General features: G+C 31.0%; 1 protein-coding gene across 1 annotated transcript in view; it reads right to left on the bottom strand.

Annotated features, from left to right (window-relative positions):
* The window catches only part of LOC126878447 (uncharacterized), a 127244-nt gene that overhangs the window by 9521 nt on the left and 98424 nt on the right, over positions 1 to 19299 (bottom strand). The window contains exon 5 of the mRNA XM_050651613.1: positions 15995 to 16014. Within this exon, the coding sequence (XP_050507570.1) occupies positions 15995 to 16014 (20 nt within the window). The remainder of the gene's footprint in view (positions 1 to 15994; positions 16015 to 19299) is intronic.

Raw genomic sequence — 19299 nt, forward strand, 5'->3', positions numbered from 1 at the left:
ACGTCATGGGTGGCATTTCTTGTATTGCACCAAAACATGCAATAGCTCCTAACCAATCCATTCCTCGGCTAAAAACTAAACCCGCACCTTAGGTTTATGGAAGTCAGAGAGCTGTTCAACTAATACATTTTGAAAGGACAAAACCTCAAGATTTATCAGAAATCAAGATAACAGATCCGAAGGGAATGTTCACACCAACTGAAACTGTGACTCTATCTGTGCTTGATCTTATGTGGCTCTAAGGGAAAAGCGGAGACATTCTCGGTATTTTAGGATGGAATGGATTCATGGAAGCTGTGAGAAGAGACATACCATAATCATATTATGAACTAACATTTATTATTTGTACAGAAAACTAGGAGAAACTTATCAAATGACAGCATTCTAAAAAAAACTAAGTTTTGGAATGTAAAAAGTGGGTTTTGCCGAGACCGTTAAAAATTGGCAAATTTCAACTTGCACTTTAGACCGAACAGTTCGTCTGAAAAAATAAATAAATAGTGATATTTGTAGATAATTTTAAGTACTTTAATTTCTGTTAACAAAACATTTACTAAAAGTTAATACTTTTCGAGATTTGAGCAAAAAAGCGGAACAAAGCTGAAATTTTTCGCTTTTTTCGCGATTTTTTCAATGTTCCGGCAAGAAATTTTGTCCGCAAACCTCATATTCGGATTCAGCAGCGCAAAATCCATATAGAATGAAAGAAATCAGAACTACCCCAACACTTACCCACTAGGGAGCTCGTAGAGTACAAATTGACTGAATCATTGTTTTTTAATTTTTAATAAAGTGGTTATGAGAGGACCGGCGATCGATTAAAAACTAAGAAACAATGTTTTAACATGAAATAAGGCCAAATTACTTATCGGGAAATGATAAAATAAGATTTGAACTTAAATTTAGGCACTTAGTAATTTCAAAAATAATATTTTTTAATTGTGTTTTTGAGCCTTCAAAATCGTCATTATTAGTTTTTTTTCAGTTTTAAATTATTTATAACTCGAAAACAATTAACTTTAGAGAAAAATTACAGAAGTCCAAAGAACCTAAAATAATGTCTGATGGGACCGAAAAAATTGATTTTTATAATTCGTTTTAATTTTTTTTTTTTAAATAAATGTAGCAATAACTGTAGTTATTTAGATATAGTTATTTAAAAATAATCAGTATTTCTTAACGACTTGAAAACACAAAAGTATAATATAGGATGTTCCATTTGAAATAAGAAAGTTCATTAGGTATTAAAAAAACGGAAGATCTGAGAACAATGTAAATACCACTATTATATCGGCCGCATTTGAAGACTCTTATCCACCAAAATCTATAAAAATCATGCAAGCCGTTTCCGAGATAATTAATGCGTTCCATACATAAAACTCACCCTGCATATTTTCCAAATTAAATCATATTATTCTAGAAAAACACAAAAACCATGCATTTAAAACACACAACATGCACGTTGTATCTAAGATTATTATTTTTAGAAAAACAAAATATTTACCCATTATGTACACACATTTAAGCAGTTTTTTAAGTGACACCTTTTTACTCGTCTGTTCTACATTCTACATTGATTAAGGGGCATTTATATAGATACGGAAATCTAGGAATATTTTATCTTATATATAAATTGATAAGAGATATATATAAAAAATGAAGAATTTCTTATCTACTTATCTAATAATATATTTCAGGCAAATAGTCAATTTACTCACGGTTTTTGCTTTAAATTTTAAAGAATCGCTTGGATTGACATGGAATTTGACAAATAATATTGTGCCGATGTATGCTTTTGCCCTGGGGGTGAGTTTCACCCCTTCTCGGAGATGAAAAAATATACGTTCAAAAAAGTAAGGAAGTGAATAAATTGACTAATTCTAGGCAACTTTTGTTCTATAGCGTTTTCTCATTAAGTCAATACTTTTCGAGTTATTAGCGAGTGAATAAATGTTATTTTTCCTACAAAAAACAACACGTTTTTTGACGGATGACGGAGCTTAGACGCAAATAACTCAAAAAATAAATATTTTATGGAAAAAAACATTCCCAGCAAAAATATAGCCAACAAAAAAGTGAAAAGAATGATTTATACATGGAGTCCATTGACTCAGTAAATAGGTTCATATTCGTCAAATTCCAAATCGAATATTTAAACGTGACATAAGCAAAAAAATGAGCACTTTTCGGGGAAAACTCATCGTAACTTTTTTAAAGTGTTAAAAAATTATTTATTTTTGTTTATCTAGCATCAAAAGTAAGTAAGTTACGCTCAACATAAAGTTGGTCTCTATTTTTTTCGTAGAAAAAATAGGGAAAATCATGACCTAATTAGCATTTGAAATGAAATTAACCATTACCGCATCAAAAGTTCCTTTACTTATGTATTATTTATAGTGAAACCAAAAATTTCAAGGAGAAAAAAGTATAGATTTTGCTTTTCTGAATATTTTGTACTTTTTGTTTTTCTGTACGATAAAAATTGGTTAAGATCATAGGCGTAACCAGGGGGGAGTTTTGGGGCTTATAACCCCCCCCCCTTGGGATGTACTTTGAACTCTATACGCTTAACACCATACCCGCTAGAGACCTTCCAGTAGTTGTAACCCCACCTTAGGGCCTTGTAACCTCCCCTTAGGGCCATCCTGGTTACGCCGTTGGTTAAGATACGGCTGTTCAAAATTTGCATACACTCATGATTAGTGACTCGTTCAAGCCCTTTCAACTGCAGCCCTTTCAAAAATAAGCACTTTGAACCGTTGAAACTTACACTTACAGATCATATAAACAATACATACACGAGTAAAGCAACTTGTGTAGCAGTAACGATGAATTTCATTTGGGATTCTAATTAATTAGGGGGTGATTTTCACGATTTTTTCCCAAAAAAAGGAACCAGCTTTATTTTGAGCTTAACTGGCTTAGTTTTGACACTAGAAACTTTCTTGAAAAAAATAAAGCTTTTTTAAACATTTCAAAAGTTGTAATGAGTTTTTCCCAAAAAGTGCTTCATTTTTTTGGGTATTTCACGTTAAAATAGTCGATTTGGAATTTAACGAATATGAACGTATTTTTCATTAGCTATAACTCTGCTTCTACTGGGTCAAGGGACCCAGTACCATACATATACCATTTGTTTCATTTTTTTATGAGCTATATTTTATTTAAGAATATTTTTATCGATAAAATACTTACTTTTTGAGTTATTTACGAAAAACGGTCTAAAACGTGATTTTTTATGGAAAAATGAACATATTCATTCGCAAACACATACCCCGATCCAATAAAACACCCGAAAAGTATAAGCTTAGTGAAAAAATGGTATAAAGTATAGGTGGCTTTGAATTAGTTTATCCATTTCCGGACGTCTATGTGTACTTATGCCAAATTTCATGTCAATCCAAGCGGTTCTTTAAAATTTACAAGTTTAGCAATATTTTACCGTCAGCGAAGTATAAGCTCATCTCAGAAAATTTTAAAACGTATTTGTTCAAGTATTTTTTTTATGGAACCACGATTTTTGAACGTACAGAGAAACTTCTAGGTATTTTCCAATAAAAAAATAGGTAATTTTTCTAATTTTTATAACTATTTTATTTTAAATATTATTTTATAATATTTATAAGTGGACAGTATGACAATAGACTATGCGAAATATTAGTGATTCTTCCGCACGTTTGGTAATAATAATTGTAGTAGATATATGTAACATTTTTAGGATGAATATTGAAAAAATAGCAATATACAGGATGCGCCAAACCTCTGGTTTTCTTTGATTACGGCTAAACTATGGGATATACAAAAAAATATTTTTAACAAGACTAATGTATATCAAAACTGTCTATAATTTAAAATTATTTTCGATTATACAGGGTGAGTCAGAACGATGGTATGAAGCAAAGTTATATTTTTTTAAATGGAACACCCTATATATTAAATCATTTTTGAATATAGTTTTTAAAAATATGAAAAATTTGTGTAAGGTCTTATAGGCCTTAAGTTAATAATTTTAGAAATATTTACATTTTTATTGAGAAAAATGGTAATATTTATAGGGCTGTGGATTATGTTTCCAAGGTAATAAAAATTTAAGTGGTAGGTCAAAGTTTTTATAATATAGTGTCATTTTTAAATAAATTAATATCTTTTACTTATAGCCATAAAATATACAGTGTGATCACTATTTGCAAATTCAAAATTTTCTTTAAATGTAACACCCTGTATATTAGTATTGCATTTTGTAGTAAATATTACAACCTTTCTTTTGGTATAAGGTTGTATGTACATAGCATGTTTGGTTTTGTAAATATTTAAAAAAGAACTACCTATACATTTTACGTTCCGCGGATATTTTATATCCGCGATAATTTTAATTAAATTATTTTGCAAAAAAAATTACTATCTGATTTTAGAAGCATACACTAAAATATGAAAAACGTATGCAAGTGCAACTTAAATGAATTTAATAACTTTAAAAATAATTTTATGTTACTAACATTCTTTTACCATACTAATAAGTAATTAATATGGATAAATTAATTATTAAATTAAACAACCAATTTTAAAATCTACCTTAGAAATTTTTCTATCTAGTAATTTTATTGTACCCAATTTTGTTAGTTAAATTGTATTTACGAGTAAGATCAGTTAATAACTTTTTAATTTACCTACATCTTGAGAACGTATAAAAAGTATGCTTTGAAACAAATGAACGTTATAGAAGTATATTATGAAGTAAATACATAGTGTCTATGTAGTCGCGTCACAAAAGCTGGTAATAATAATTTCTACCTAATGGTTTCACCCAAAACAAATGTCATATCCATCAATTATTCGGTTGAAAAATTAAAATTTAAAATATAAAAAACTGTTATAAAAATTTCAACTACAAAACTATTACCAGCTTTTGTGACACCAGTTAATACTATTTATATTAATAAATAATTTGGCTAATACATTTAACATTCATTTGTTTCAAAGCATACTTTATGTTCTCAAGATGTAAGTAAATTTAAAAAGTAAATTAAAAGTTTAACAGATCTTACTCGTAAATACAATATAACTAACAATTAATTTGGTACAGGAAAGTTGCTGTGGTAGAAAAATTACTACGGTAGATATCAAATTTGGTTGTTTATTTAATTTAGTAACTAATTTATGCATTCATTAGTATGTTAAAATATTTTTTGTAAAATAATTTTAAGTTATTAAATTCAATTGAATTGTACTAGTATACGATTTATTTTAATCTTTAATTACGTTTTTATTTTCATATTTGATATTTTGATGTATGTTTCTAAATCAGATTATATTTATTTTTGCAAAAAAATTTTTTAATAAAAAATCCGCAAAAACGTAATATCTATAGGTTTTTTTTTAAATATCTACAAAACGAAACATGCTAGGTACATACAACCTTATACCAAAAGAAAGGTTGTAATATTCACTACATTGTAATAATTTAATATGCTTAATCAAAATTTAACCCTCACGCACAAGTTGTAGTCTATGTGACTAACAACTTCAGAGAGAAACTGGGTTTATTTAGTATGTTGTTAGTTGCTACAAATAAACTCTATTATTATTATTATTATTATTATTAAAAGGCAATACTAATATACAGGATGTCCTATTTAAAAAAAATGTGAAAATTGTGTATTTGCAAATAGTGATCACGCTGTATATTTTATGGCTATATGTCAAATATGTTAATTTTTTTAACAATAACAGTACCTATACTAAAAAAACTTGTCATTTAAATTTTTATTACCTTGAAAGCCTACTCCACAGCCCTTTGAATATTACCATTTTTCTCAATAAAAGTGTAAATATTTCGAAAATTGTTAACTTTAGGCCTATAATACCTTATATAAATTCTTAATATTTAAAAAAAAAATATATTTAAAAATGATTTAATATATAGGGTGTTCCATTTAAAAAAACAACTTTGGTTCGTACCGTCGTTCTGACTCACCCTGTATAATCGAAAATAATTTTAAATTATAGACGGCTTCGATATACATTAATTTTGTTAAAAACATTTTTTTGTATATCCCATAATTTAGCCGTAATCAAAGAAAACCAGAGGTTTGGCAATTCAAAAACAATAACCTGGTTTTTATTTTAATTATTCGTTTATTTTATACAGCTACTTTAAAATCAATCATCGAATTCAACAAAAAAGATACACCCCAGTAAGTCTACAAAATACTGTCAAATTTTGGAGTTCCAAAAAGTTGCCCAAGAAGTCCAAACTTTAACAGTGCTACTGCAATCCTACAATAAGCTCAGGTAGAGGTACAGGTAGATGTGTCTCAAGTGAATTCGAATAACTTCCCTTGTACATAATGATAAAAATAAAAAATAAAACAAAACATACCTGCGAATCTTCACATGCGACAAGCCAAACTAGCGTTTAGCGTATTGAAAACGTGCTGCATATAGCCAACATACACCTACAATGATTTCGAGCAAAAATAATTGCGCAAAGTGCTAATCCATGCTTGCAGTGTGCAGTGCAGGTGGTAAATAGGCTTTTGTACGTGCCGAACTAGCGAATTTCGAATGGGTTACTGACGATGACGATGCGTTGTGAGATTTGATACTGCCGTGGGCTCTGGGATCCAAAGACGACGTCGAGTGATAGTGAGACATGTTTGTTCTTGTGCAAGATTTTTTAATGATGACGGTGCAGGGTGCAGAGTTTGTGGATGCATGTATTATAAAGTGATGAATGGCAAAGAGATATCTGAGTTTACGTTTTTTGTATATTTTTAGGCCAGTTCAGAAGACATAGTCTTTAAAAAATTAAGCTTACTTTTGTAAAAAATACAAAAAATATTGAACAGATTAAGAAGTAATTAAGTCAAAGGGTAACCCCGTTAAGATAGGCAAAATGCCCTCACTCACAGAATTCAATTTTTTTATTTTTTTACGTTCTATGCGATTAAAAAATCAGACAGAACGAAAGTTTAACCCTCCACCCCCTTAACCCTCTTCCCACCAACAAAAACGTTATTTTTTCGATTTTATTTTTTTTGTGTAGGTGGGTTTCAATCAATTTAAAAATTTCAAAAATCTCACACGCATAGTTGAGTCTTTTACAAAACATACCTATCGATTTTTTATAGATTCGTAGTTTGAGTTTAGATAACAGCAAAATGCATTTTTTGCGAAAAAAAGCCTATAACTTTTTTGGAGATGGCTGCAGATCCAATATCAGATTATTCCGTAAGGTGTGTCACTTTCAAAAATCCGAAAAATGGTTGTTTAGGGGTGTTTGAGAATTTACTCCATTTTATAGACTTCATAATAGATCTAAATAAAGATTTTTATAGGTTATAATATATAATTTGAAGTAATTGAATCCTTTGGGGCATTCAAAAATGGGAGAATACGTTAAAACCACCAAAAACGTGGGGGATTTTTTGGGGGTCATTTTTAGGGGTTTCGAGGTGTTTTGCCCAATATTTGAAGGTCCTAAAGGACTCAGTTACTCCTTAACCTTATATTAAAATCTTAACCAGACTCCTTAAATTATATATAACCTATAGAAAACCTTGATTTGATCTTTTTTGAAGTATGTATATAAAATGGGGAAAATCCCCAAAAACCCCCAAACCAGTTTTTTGAGCTTTTGATAAAATATACAAAATTAAAGAATTAGACCTGCAGCCATACCAAAAAAAAAATTATACTCTATTTTCAAAAAAGAAAACGCATTTTGAGGTTATATGTAGGTACACTCTAACTGCGAGTCTATGTTTTGTAAAAGCCTGAACTATACCTGTAAATTGTGTGAAATTTTTAAATTGCTTGCATTCTAACTAAAAAACGTAAAAAATACGTTTTTCGGAGAAGGGGGTGGATGAATAAAATTGCGCTGTCTTATTTCACAACTAATAATTAGCTGCATTATACCTACATTATTTTGGCACCAATCAAAATAGCCAATGGTATAATTAAACAGAAATTAAACAATCAATAATGAAAGCAAAAGTGGCATTCGTTAGGATGAAACTCGTTTTGGGGAATACCATATCATTAAAAATAAAATGCCGCCTACTGAAATGATATATATTCATAGCTCTTCTTTACGGAATGGAGGCATAGACATTAATTATGGCAGATATGAATCGGGTCGGAGCTTTCGAGATATGGTATTATAAAAATACCAAGTTTTTTGTAAAAGGTATATATTAAAATACCCTAAATAATGGTCACAATACAAAACGTTTTCGGATTAAGGAATCCATCATCAGTGTTTAAAAGCCAAAAATTGCATGCCTGAGCCACCAAAATGTATTGGGTAAAAACCCTTTAAATTTAAATGATATGGTTGTTTTACATAATTATAAAAAGATCATCTGATGTTAAAGATATGCCTGGATGTTACCCAGGGCAACACAGGACTCTTCCCACGTGGTTGGAATTTTTTTGGAGAAAACCTCACATATTTGATTTCAATGGCCAACTCTTTGATTGATTGAGTTGGCCATTAAAATCCAATATGTGAGGTTTTCTCCAAAAAAATTCCAACCACGTGGGAAGAGTCCTGTGTTGCCCTGGGTAACATCCAGGCATATCTTTAACATCAGATGATCTTTTTATAATTATGTAAAACAACCATATCATTTACATTTAAAGGGTTTTTACCCAATACATTTTGGTGGCTCAGGCATGCAATTTTTGGCTTTTAAACACTGATGATGGATTCCTTAATCCGAAAACGTTTTGTATTGTGACCATTATTTAGGGTATTTTAATATATACCTTTTACAAAAAACTTGGTATTTTTGTGATTTATGGTATACAGCCAGCTACAGGAAGTTTATTTTCCTCGTGGATTATGGTATTATAGGTGTATCCTACGTATATCTTGGTTCACCGAGTTATCAATGCGGAAGGCCATAGCAGAATAGGGAAGGAATGTGAAATTCTGATGACGATCAAAACTCAAAAGTTAGTATATAAGGGATTCATAGTGAGAAATCAACAACATTGCGTCCTTCTACAATTGATTCTTTAAGAGAAGATAAATGGCGAAAAAGGACTAGGAACTGCGCTGTTGCAAACAGAGTAAATGTAGCCATGATGATCGCCAACATTCTGAACAGATAGGCACCATAATAAATAATGACACTCCACAAACTATTAAAATAGGGCTTTTCAACGATTCTCATTTGTTTCGAGCTTCTGTCATATGTTGCATAATTTGTGTATAATATTAATATACGACATATGACAGAAGCTCGAAACAAATGAGAATCGTTGAAAAGCCCTATTGTTAATTATAGATCAGGAATCAAGTAAGCAAATGTGAACATGGTAGAAAAAATGTATGATAACTAAGGACATCTAATAAAAATATGTATTACTTAAAAGTATACATTCCATGTCTTCTAACAGAAGTAAACTAAAAAACAGACAGAATTTATTGAAAGCTGATTTCGGACTGGCCTATTGTTTGTTTACTTTATTCTTAAGCTAATTAGTTCATCCGAAAATACTTCTTCAGATTCGTATATCTATCAATAAAGATGGTGTGTCAATGTTTGGTGAGAAAACACCTCCTACCGATGATTAAAAACTTTACCGGAAGCAGTTAAATTTGGAATTTCTTAAGGTTCCAAGCAACCAAACCAGTCATTAATATAATTTGTTTATATGGAAAGTAAATTAATATATTAATCTACTAATTTATAATAAATATTATAAGCTCAAATATCTCTTTGCCCGCGGGGCTTAACAAAAAGTATAATATAGATATTTTTATATCGGGTTAACCCATAACTGATTGTAATGAGAATTACATTTTATATTTTCTTTGACGTTTCGATTTCCCATCCGGAAATCGTTCCTAAAAAATTCTGAAACAAAAACTATGAATGATCTCAACCTGTAAACGCACGTATCCACTATGTTGGCCCTCCGCGCTTCTGCAACTTCTCCCTTCTCCACATAGTGAATACGTTGACGCTCCAGGACCGTGCAACAGTGCCCCCTCCGCCTCGGCGCTCCAACCGATGGCGGTTTATACAGGGTAGCGAGAAAGTATGGAAACACGGTAATTTATCGGAAACCGCTTGAACGATTGTTATAAATTTTGGTGGGTAAGGGTATTCTAATACGGCCGATATTATAGTGGTAATTACATTGTTGTCAAATCTTCCGTTTTTCTGGAAATCTAATAAACTTTCTTATTTTAAACGGAACACCCTGTATATTTTTTGCGTTTTGAAGTCCTTAAGTAATACTGATTATTTTTCATGTTGTGTTCCCTATACCTAAATGCCATAATTTCGGAGTTATTCCTACATTTATTAAAAAAAAATGTTAAACAAATTATACAAATTTATTTTTTTGGACCGAATAGGTATTATTTTAGGTTTTTGTGTCATTGGGAACAAAAAAGTTCTTCTGTAATTTTCCTCAAAAGTTAATTGTTTTCGAGTTATAAACAATTTAAAACTGAAAAAAATCGAAAAATGACGATTTTCTGGGTTCAAAAACATAAGTAAAAAATATTATTTTTGAAACTATGAAGAGCCTAAATTCAAGTTCAAACCTTATTTTATCAGATGCCGATAAGTGATTTGGTCTTATTTTATTCTAAAACATTATCTTTTAGTTGTTAATGCAGCCCGATAGCCCGTCCTCTCATATGAGCTTTATTAACAATTAAAAAAAAAACAATGTTTTAGAATAAAATATGCCAAAAATTCTTATAGGGATCTGATAGAAAAAGGTTTGAGCTTGAATTTAGGTACTTCGTAATTTTAAAAATTATTTTTTTACTTGTGGTTTTGAACCTTGAAAATCGTCATTTTTCGATTTTTTTTTTCAGTTTTAAATTGTTTATAACTCGGAAACGATTAACTTTTGAGGAAAATTACAAAAGACCTTTTTTGTTCCCAATGATCCAAAGAACCTAAAATAATATCTACCTGGGCCGAAAAAATTGATTTTTATAAATTGTTAATTTTTTTTTTAATAAATGTAGCAATAACTCCTAAATTATGGCATTTAGGTATAGGAAACATAACATGAAAAATAATTAGTATTTCTTAAGGACTTCAAAACGTAAAAAATATATAGGGTGTTCCATTTAAAATAAGAAAGTTCATTAGATTTCCAGAAAAATGAAAGATTTGACAACAATGTAATTACCACTATCATATCGGCCGCATTAGGAAATCCCTACCCACCAAAATTTATAAAAATCGTTTGAGCGGTTTCCGAGAAATCACCGTGTTTCCATACTTTCTCGATACCCTGTATGTAGAATGTAGAGGATACACGGTTTATAAGTAGAACGCCAACATAGTGGATACGTGTCTTAACTACCTCAAAACTCACCTCATTCACCTCAAAGCATGCCTATAAGTTCGTCGCCAAATAAGTCAAGTGTCAAATTGGTATTTCCACCCACCGCAAATTAAAAACATTTGCCAGTTAAGATCATTCATAATTTTTATTTTATAATTTTTTGATTGGAAATCGAAACGTCACAGCGAATATAAAATTTAATTCTCATTTCAATTTTTTACAATCCATGGTGGCTTAATTCCAAAACGATGATGTCGTTATTTAACCCTTCCTTGAAATGATTTAGGAAAGCACAAAAAGTTTTTACCATTAATTTGTAATACATATAAGATTAAAAATATAAAGTGCTGAAAACTATTAGAAACCAGTTTTGGTAAGTAAAAAAATGATTCATGATTGTGGGAATTTTCTCTTGAATTTTTATTCTAATATTATAAGGCTAATTGTAATAGTTAACAGTTACGGCCGCCACCCTGTATGTTCGTCATTTGGCTATTGGTTTTTTTAGTTGGAGGACCACTTTCGATTTAAAAATAGAATATTTAATAAAAAATTCAATATTTCAACCAACAAAATTATAATTACCAGAATGGTTACTAATCTCCGGCAAAACGAGCAGAACAAGATACAATCTCTTCGAATTAATTGGGACAGATGGAAAAAGTCAGTTCTCTTGTAAAATGTTAGCTTTTAATCACTACATATCCTAAGTTAAGTGAAAAATTTATATATTAGTATATATAAATTTATATATAAATTTATATTTATATATAAATAATAAAAATTTATATATTATGTCCGCCTTTTACAGAAATGACCTCTCCAAGAAGTCTTAGCATTGACTGCACTAGTTTAGCGTACATGTTCTTGACTTCATCATCGTGGGACCACACTTACAGTTGAGTCCGGGAATCTTTACCCGTGCGTCATCATTTAAAGCACACGAAATAAGTCGATGATAAGTCGGAAATTGAAATTTACTAAACGCAACAGCAAGTCACTTACTGTCACTTGCTGTTGCGTTTAGTAAATTTCAATTTCCGACTTATCATCGACTTATTTCGTATGCTGTAAATGATGACGCACGGGCAAAGATTCCCGGACTCAACTGTACATAGCCTTTTTTATCATTTTTTCTTTTATAGACGAGTTCATGTAACTAAACGTTTCCTGAGATATGCCATAAGTTCTCAATGGGATTTGGGTCTGGTGAATGACCAGACCAATCAAGCACTTTGATTTTATTTTCCCGCGTAAAAGTCTTAACCAATTTCGAATTCTGACAAGAGGCCAAGTCATACTGAAATCTTCTGTGAAATGTCAAAATGGACCAATCCTTCTGCATAATATTTCAGTGTATTTGGCAGAATTCATCATGCCTTTAATAGGAACTAAGCTTCCAGTGCCATTTGTTGTAAAAATACCCTAAACGATCTGTTTACAAAGGCAACGTGTCTTTGTTTGTTTATTTCTAGTGCATCTTGATTATGACTTTAATATAATATCACCTACGTTAAATCGGCCTTCTTCTTCTTTACGTGCCATCTCCACGACGGAGGTAGGCAATCATCATGGCTATTCTGATCTTAGATCTTAGATCAGAATAGCCATGATGATTGCGGATAAATCGGCCCATTAACCGATAATAAACGTATTGACTTTGGCATGAAAACCAAAACCGCACAGAACATAATTAGGTTGTGTTGGGTTTTGATTTGTACATTATGCAGAGCAGAAATTATTGGCCACAGTTTTGGACCTTACGTAAGATCAAAATACAACTATAAATTGTACAGGTTAACTTTCCAAATCAGATGACTTGGTTTTTAGAATTGTAACCTGCCATTGACCGATTGATAAGGGATTAAGGGGCACAGTTTAAAAGATCATCAGAGAGTTACAGTGAGCCAAGAAGTTTGTTGGTAGAAGTTGGTTAAGTTTATTTAAAAGTAACTATACTATAAATATAAATTAATCAAATATACCGTTAGGAATACGCCACAAACATAAATTCTTTATTCTTTAACATTTCGACATTTGGTTTGGTTTATATCACTAGAAAAACTTTTCGTGCTTTTTTACCATTATTTGACGATGGTTTTCAAAATGTGTATGTAATTAGTTTAACCGGTGTCCAACCAAAAATTGTGTATGAAATTAATGATGTATCTTCTGAAATTGCTAGTTTCGGTTAATTTTAATTGCTAGTTTCTGAAAAAACCGTACATAGTATGTAGGTATATGTAATATATGCGTTGGTATATTTTTAATTTTTATTAAGTACTTTAATGTTAAATTTTAATATACATTAGAAAATGCATTGCTTTTAGTAGCAGTCAAAACGCAAAAATTGCCGTTAAAAAGAAAAGAATACAGAACATAATTAACTGAGTTTTATTTCGTCATATTTTGAATGAAAAATCAAATTCGTATATTTAAAAAACATTGTTTACCCCTATTGGTTCACAACTGTCTCTAAATGTGAAGACAGTAATTTCAATATGGTCTTTTTGGATCTATAATGGTTTTACAATATGTGGCTTGTTTTTTTTTATTAGTCCATTGATTGTACCAAAAATACACTCTATGTAAAAATGCTATATTTTCGAATAGAATATCTATTAAAAGAAGCAATGTTTAGAGATTAAGAACAATATTAATGAAATAATCAAAATTATTGCAATTAAATATTTTGAATACTTTAAAATAAAACTAAAAGAGACTATTCTTAGCCGTAATAAATCAAATATTCTGCAGTAAATAATAAACCCACTGAGCCAAAAATTTAACCCTGTTATAAAACAACAATTTTCTGAACACTGGGAACTAATAATAAAGTTCCCTTAAAACTGAAATAATTTAAATTATATAATTTTTCGAAGAAAATTTTCTGTAATATTCACGGACGGCCAAGGATGATCTAATTCTAACAATAACACACTGAAAACTTTTGTTTTTAATATCTACTGCTACAAAAGTTATTACAAATTATGTCACTACTGCATAAGGAAACCCCGAAATTAGTCTTCCCACCCCCAGAGAAACCTTCTGCTCGATTTCTAAGCTCTTCCCGAACACCAGTTTTTAGAACAAACAACAACTTAAGCAAATACATTTAGAACAGTAAGAGCCAACAGAAAAAGCAATTACGCATGCAGACTGACATGTGATGAATGTCACAACATCACTGTCATATTAATATACTTTTTGGAGTAATTTTTAAGCCCACTAGCCCTAATTACGGGTACGCCTATGGCCGTATCGGCAAATAACTGAGTTTATTATTATAAACGGGACCATTTTTTTATTGCAGCTTTGCCGAAACACAATGTTTTGGAAATAGACCGAAAGTCTCTTATTTTATATAGCTCCTGTTATTGTAATATGTTTAGTATAAAAGATACCGTTAAAGAACCTCCCAAGAAGTTTACTACTAAGATCCCGGTAGGTACTCCACTCTATTCAAAGCGGGAATGTGTATTGCAATGTTATATTGCTACTTTCCGTTTAAGTTCTATTTCAAAGGAAACCTTTTGACACAACCATATGGTACCTTGACTTCATTTTTCGGTATGTGTATGATGTACCGTTACTTTATCTAAAAACCAAAAAAGGTCGGTTCTTTTTTAGAAGTTGCGATTTTTTTGAGAGAGGATATATCCCCACTTTTTTTAGAGAAAACGCATCGAAAAGATTGCGAATAGGAAAGGCCTTGGTGGCTGAGTATCTTCGAGTGCAGACGTGTGTCTCTCGTATCTAATATCTTATCTACAATATATCTTGTGAGTGAGAATTCACTCTATTATCTTATCGAGTGTGTAGATTTAGATCTAACATCCGATTAGGTCAAATATACAATATAAGTGTAATTTAAGAGGCAACATAATCAGAGTTACTGTAAGTGTCTTAATTAAACATACATCCAATTATCTCCAAAAGTAGAGCTAATCTACGGGCTATCTACCTCAAACCTTTCTTCATCTGTGGTTAAGGCTAACCACCTTGACAATCATGTCACATCAAGATAAAATTACATCAGTCAAACTGGCAGAAACTTTAACAAACGTATAGCAGAAGAAAAAGGACTTTCAATAATAGAAAATCAGATTCTACGTACGCACTTCCCCTTATAGATCATAGTCATTCTTTTAATGAACAGTTTCAAATTATCGATATTCAAAATAAAGGCCTTACTCTTTATCTTTATCTTTAGTACAATCTATGGAAATTAATAAATTAAGAAATACGTATGTAATTATATTCCGACTGACCAACTATAAAGTCTATAAAGACTATAAAGTGTAAACACAGACACAGAAAAATAGATCACTCGAGAATAGATCAGCACTCTGCTGAAATAGCTATAGTGATATTAGTTTGTAATAAATTTTGTGGAAATATTGAAAGCAAGAGTTTTCGGTGTTTTATTGTTTGATAAAATGAACTTCCATGTAAGTGTTGAATCCATCACTTATTTCGATGATATAATTATTTAGGAGCGCTTTTTCTTGGCTGAAAATATTAATATATACTTTGTTATCAATGTGGAGTGAAACAACTAATTTATATGAATGGAAATTACTGCTCGGGAAAATTCTGATTAAAAAGATTATTGTTCTTATGTTTATGGTATCTTTTCTTTCCACTGCGCACTGCCAAGACTTACCACTTGGAACAACTGCAGATCTGAAAACAAACAAGAAAATTAACAAAAAAATTATTCGAAGCCACACACAGCACATGAACGTTAAACACTGTCAACAGAACACTCAAAAAACGGACGAAATGAGTGAAATGCATGGAATGGATGACAATGAAGTGATAATACTTACCTTGATAAAAGTAGAACATTCGAAAATAGGTCTGGTTCACTAACGACTAGTACTATGAAGATAAAAATATCTGGAATTGTTAGTTCGAATAATTTTGTATGTTAATTTTCTTGTTTTTGATAAACCATGTGATACTTTTTTAGTATTTAATTAAAAAATAGATCAAGCTAATTATAGCTTGTCTGCTTGTCTTCGTATTTTTTATATAATGTGCGAAAAATGTACGTACATACTTAGTTTTGGAGAAATTCTAATTGTGATTTTCTGATTCAATTTTACTCAACCAAGTTTGATCAGTTTTAATATTTTTTCCGGTGACGCCCAAAATCCCGACGGCCAAAATCCCGACAGCCAAAATTCCGACGGCCAAAATCCCGACACGCCAGAATCCCGACAGGCCAGAATCCCGACACGTCAAAATCCCGACAGGCCAGAATCCCGACAAATAAAAATCCTGTCAGAATATCAAAACTATAATACATAGTATCCATCTATTTTTGTTACGTTACAGTATTATTTTAAACATGAAATTTATTTATATTGAAGCTAGTACTAATATCATCTACTTTCAAATAAATTAAAACTGATTAATTCGTAAAGATTTTTCCATTATTGTTCTCACTAATTTTGGAAAAATGTGAAAACTTTGAATTATCCACGTCCGTCTGTCCGTCCGTCCGTCCGTCTGTCTATCTGTCCCCCATCATTATACCAGGTAGAATGCCATTTGAGGTGTCAAATGAAAGCTTATAATCCGTTTTATGAATCAGTTGTAATTTATTTCCAAGTATGCAGGTGATATTGGTATAAATAGCTAAATATAAATATATATAATATAAATAAATTTCATGTTTAAAATAATACTGTAACATACCTAACAAAAATATATGAATACTATGTATTATAGTTTTGAAAATCTGACAGGATTTTTAATTTGTCGGGATTCTGGCCTGTCGGGATTTTGGCGTGTCGGGATTCTGGCCTGTCGGGATTCTGGCATGTCGAGATTCTGGCGTGTCGGGATTTTGGTCGTCGGGATTTTGGCTGTCGGGATTTTGGCTGTCGGGATTTTGGGCAGACCCATTTTTTTTCAATGTTGAGATCCAAATGTCACAGCTCTAAGTTCGATTAAGTATGCGCGAGCAGCTTTTAAATAAACTACTTAAATGCATAGTATTACCTTCCTAAACAATGCGCAGTATTAAACTCTGAAGGAATTTACATATTCAGTTATTACGTGGCAAGAATCTAGTAATTGAAATCTACCATAGAGAAGGAGTAGTAATCAAGAGCTATATCAATTAGACGAATTATTGGACTAAGTCCAAGATAATGTCTTGAAAACTTAATCAAATATACAAAGCTGCATTAAGCTTGGCCGTGAATATAAATTATCTATTCAAGACAAGTTGCTCCCGTATAGCTCAATATTTTAAATGTTGAAGTATAAATGGGCAATAAGACAATAGGCTTATGGTGCTAAGAAATATCAAAGATAATTCTGGGTACGTTAAACACATAAATATACAAAAGATTTAATGATCGACACTATCAGACAGGTTGACTTTAGGTATACAGGATTGAAGTCCAAAAAATGAACATGCAATATGCATATTATAGCCAGTCTGACTTCTTTTGGTGGGAAGTTTAGTGTTAAAAATAATTCATCACTAGTAGGGTATGTGTCACGTACACCAGCATTTAAATATAAAAAGTAAAATACTAGATCGCTTAAATTTACCAAATGTTTATTTCTGTACTATACTGCTGCCGCCAGGGAGGGGGCACAACGGCCTCCTTTATATAGATGGACTTACCCAAGTTTTTTATGTATTTTGACCCGTAGAACACGAATTTTTTTTGTGTAACAGTTGATCCGGATGTCGACAAGATTGTCATAAACAAAGAACTTGAGGAATTAAATAACAGCGATTTTTCGCAAAACAAAACATTTTTTGTATTTGTAGGGTCATTCTAAGCCAAAAATGTTCTTACAAGTTTTTTCGTAGGATGCATAGTTTTCGAGATAAACGCGGTTGAACTTTCAAAAAATTGAGAAAAATTGCAATATTGGAACCTGAATAACTTTTGATTAAAAAATAAAATCGCAATAATTCTGCTTACAGCATTTAAAGTTCAAGTCAAATTATACCGGTTTTGATTATTTGCATTGCTAAAAATTATTTTTTTATTGTTAAACAAAGCTATAAAAACATAGTGCTTGAGTGATATTTTCAATGCATCTCTCATTTAAAATCGAACGAGTAGGTATAAGTGTGAGCGCTCGTAAGCAGGCAATTTCTACGTAGCATGTTTAAAATGCATGCGTTGGGCACGCGTCAAAACGCTCAAACACTATCTGTTTATAGCTTTGTTTAACAATAAAAAAATTAACTTTTAGCAATGCAAATAATGAAAACCGGTATAATTTGACTTGAACTTTCAAATTCTGTACGCAGAATTGCTATTTTATTTTTTAATCACAAGTTTTTCGGTTTCAAAAATTGCAATTTTTCGATATTTTGAAAGCTCAACCGCGTTTATCTCGAAAACTGTGGATCCTACGAAGAAACTTGTAAGAACATTTTTTGCTTAGAATGACCCAAAAAATACAAAAAATGTTTTGTTGTGCGAAAAATCGCAAGAATTGTAATTCCTCAAGTTCTTTGTTTATAACAATCTTATCGACATCCGGATCAACTGTTACCCAAAAAATTCGTGTTCTACGGGTCACAATACATAAAAAAACTTGGGTAATTCCATCTAAATAAAGGAGGCCATTGTAACCCCCCTGGCGACAGCACTATTTCTTTTAATCGCAGTTTTAGCTAAAACGAATATTTATTTTATTCTAAAGAAAATTCCACACCTGTAATTTTGAACCAATCAAAATACGTTATTTTGACAGATCACCATGGCAACGGAGGTATTTTATCGGAAATTTTTTGCTCGTGGGGTACCCAACAGCGAATTATAGTGGAAATTTTTTGACGTTTACAATAACAGAACATTTTTGACAGACTGGTTTTTATTTGTTTACATAATTTAGTTTTGATTCATTTTCTATCACTTGTAGTTACTCAAAACTTATGTAAAATTGAAGAATATACTATTTTCTATCTTGAAATGGTATTCCCAT

This window comes from Diabrotica virgifera, chromosome 5, assembly GCF_917563875.1.
Source record: "Diabrotica virgifera virgifera chromosome 5, PGI_DIABVI_V3a".
NCBI classification, from domain to species: domain Eukaryota; kingdom Metazoa; phylum Arthropoda; class Insecta; order Coleoptera; family Chrysomelidae; genus Diabrotica; species Diabrotica virgifera.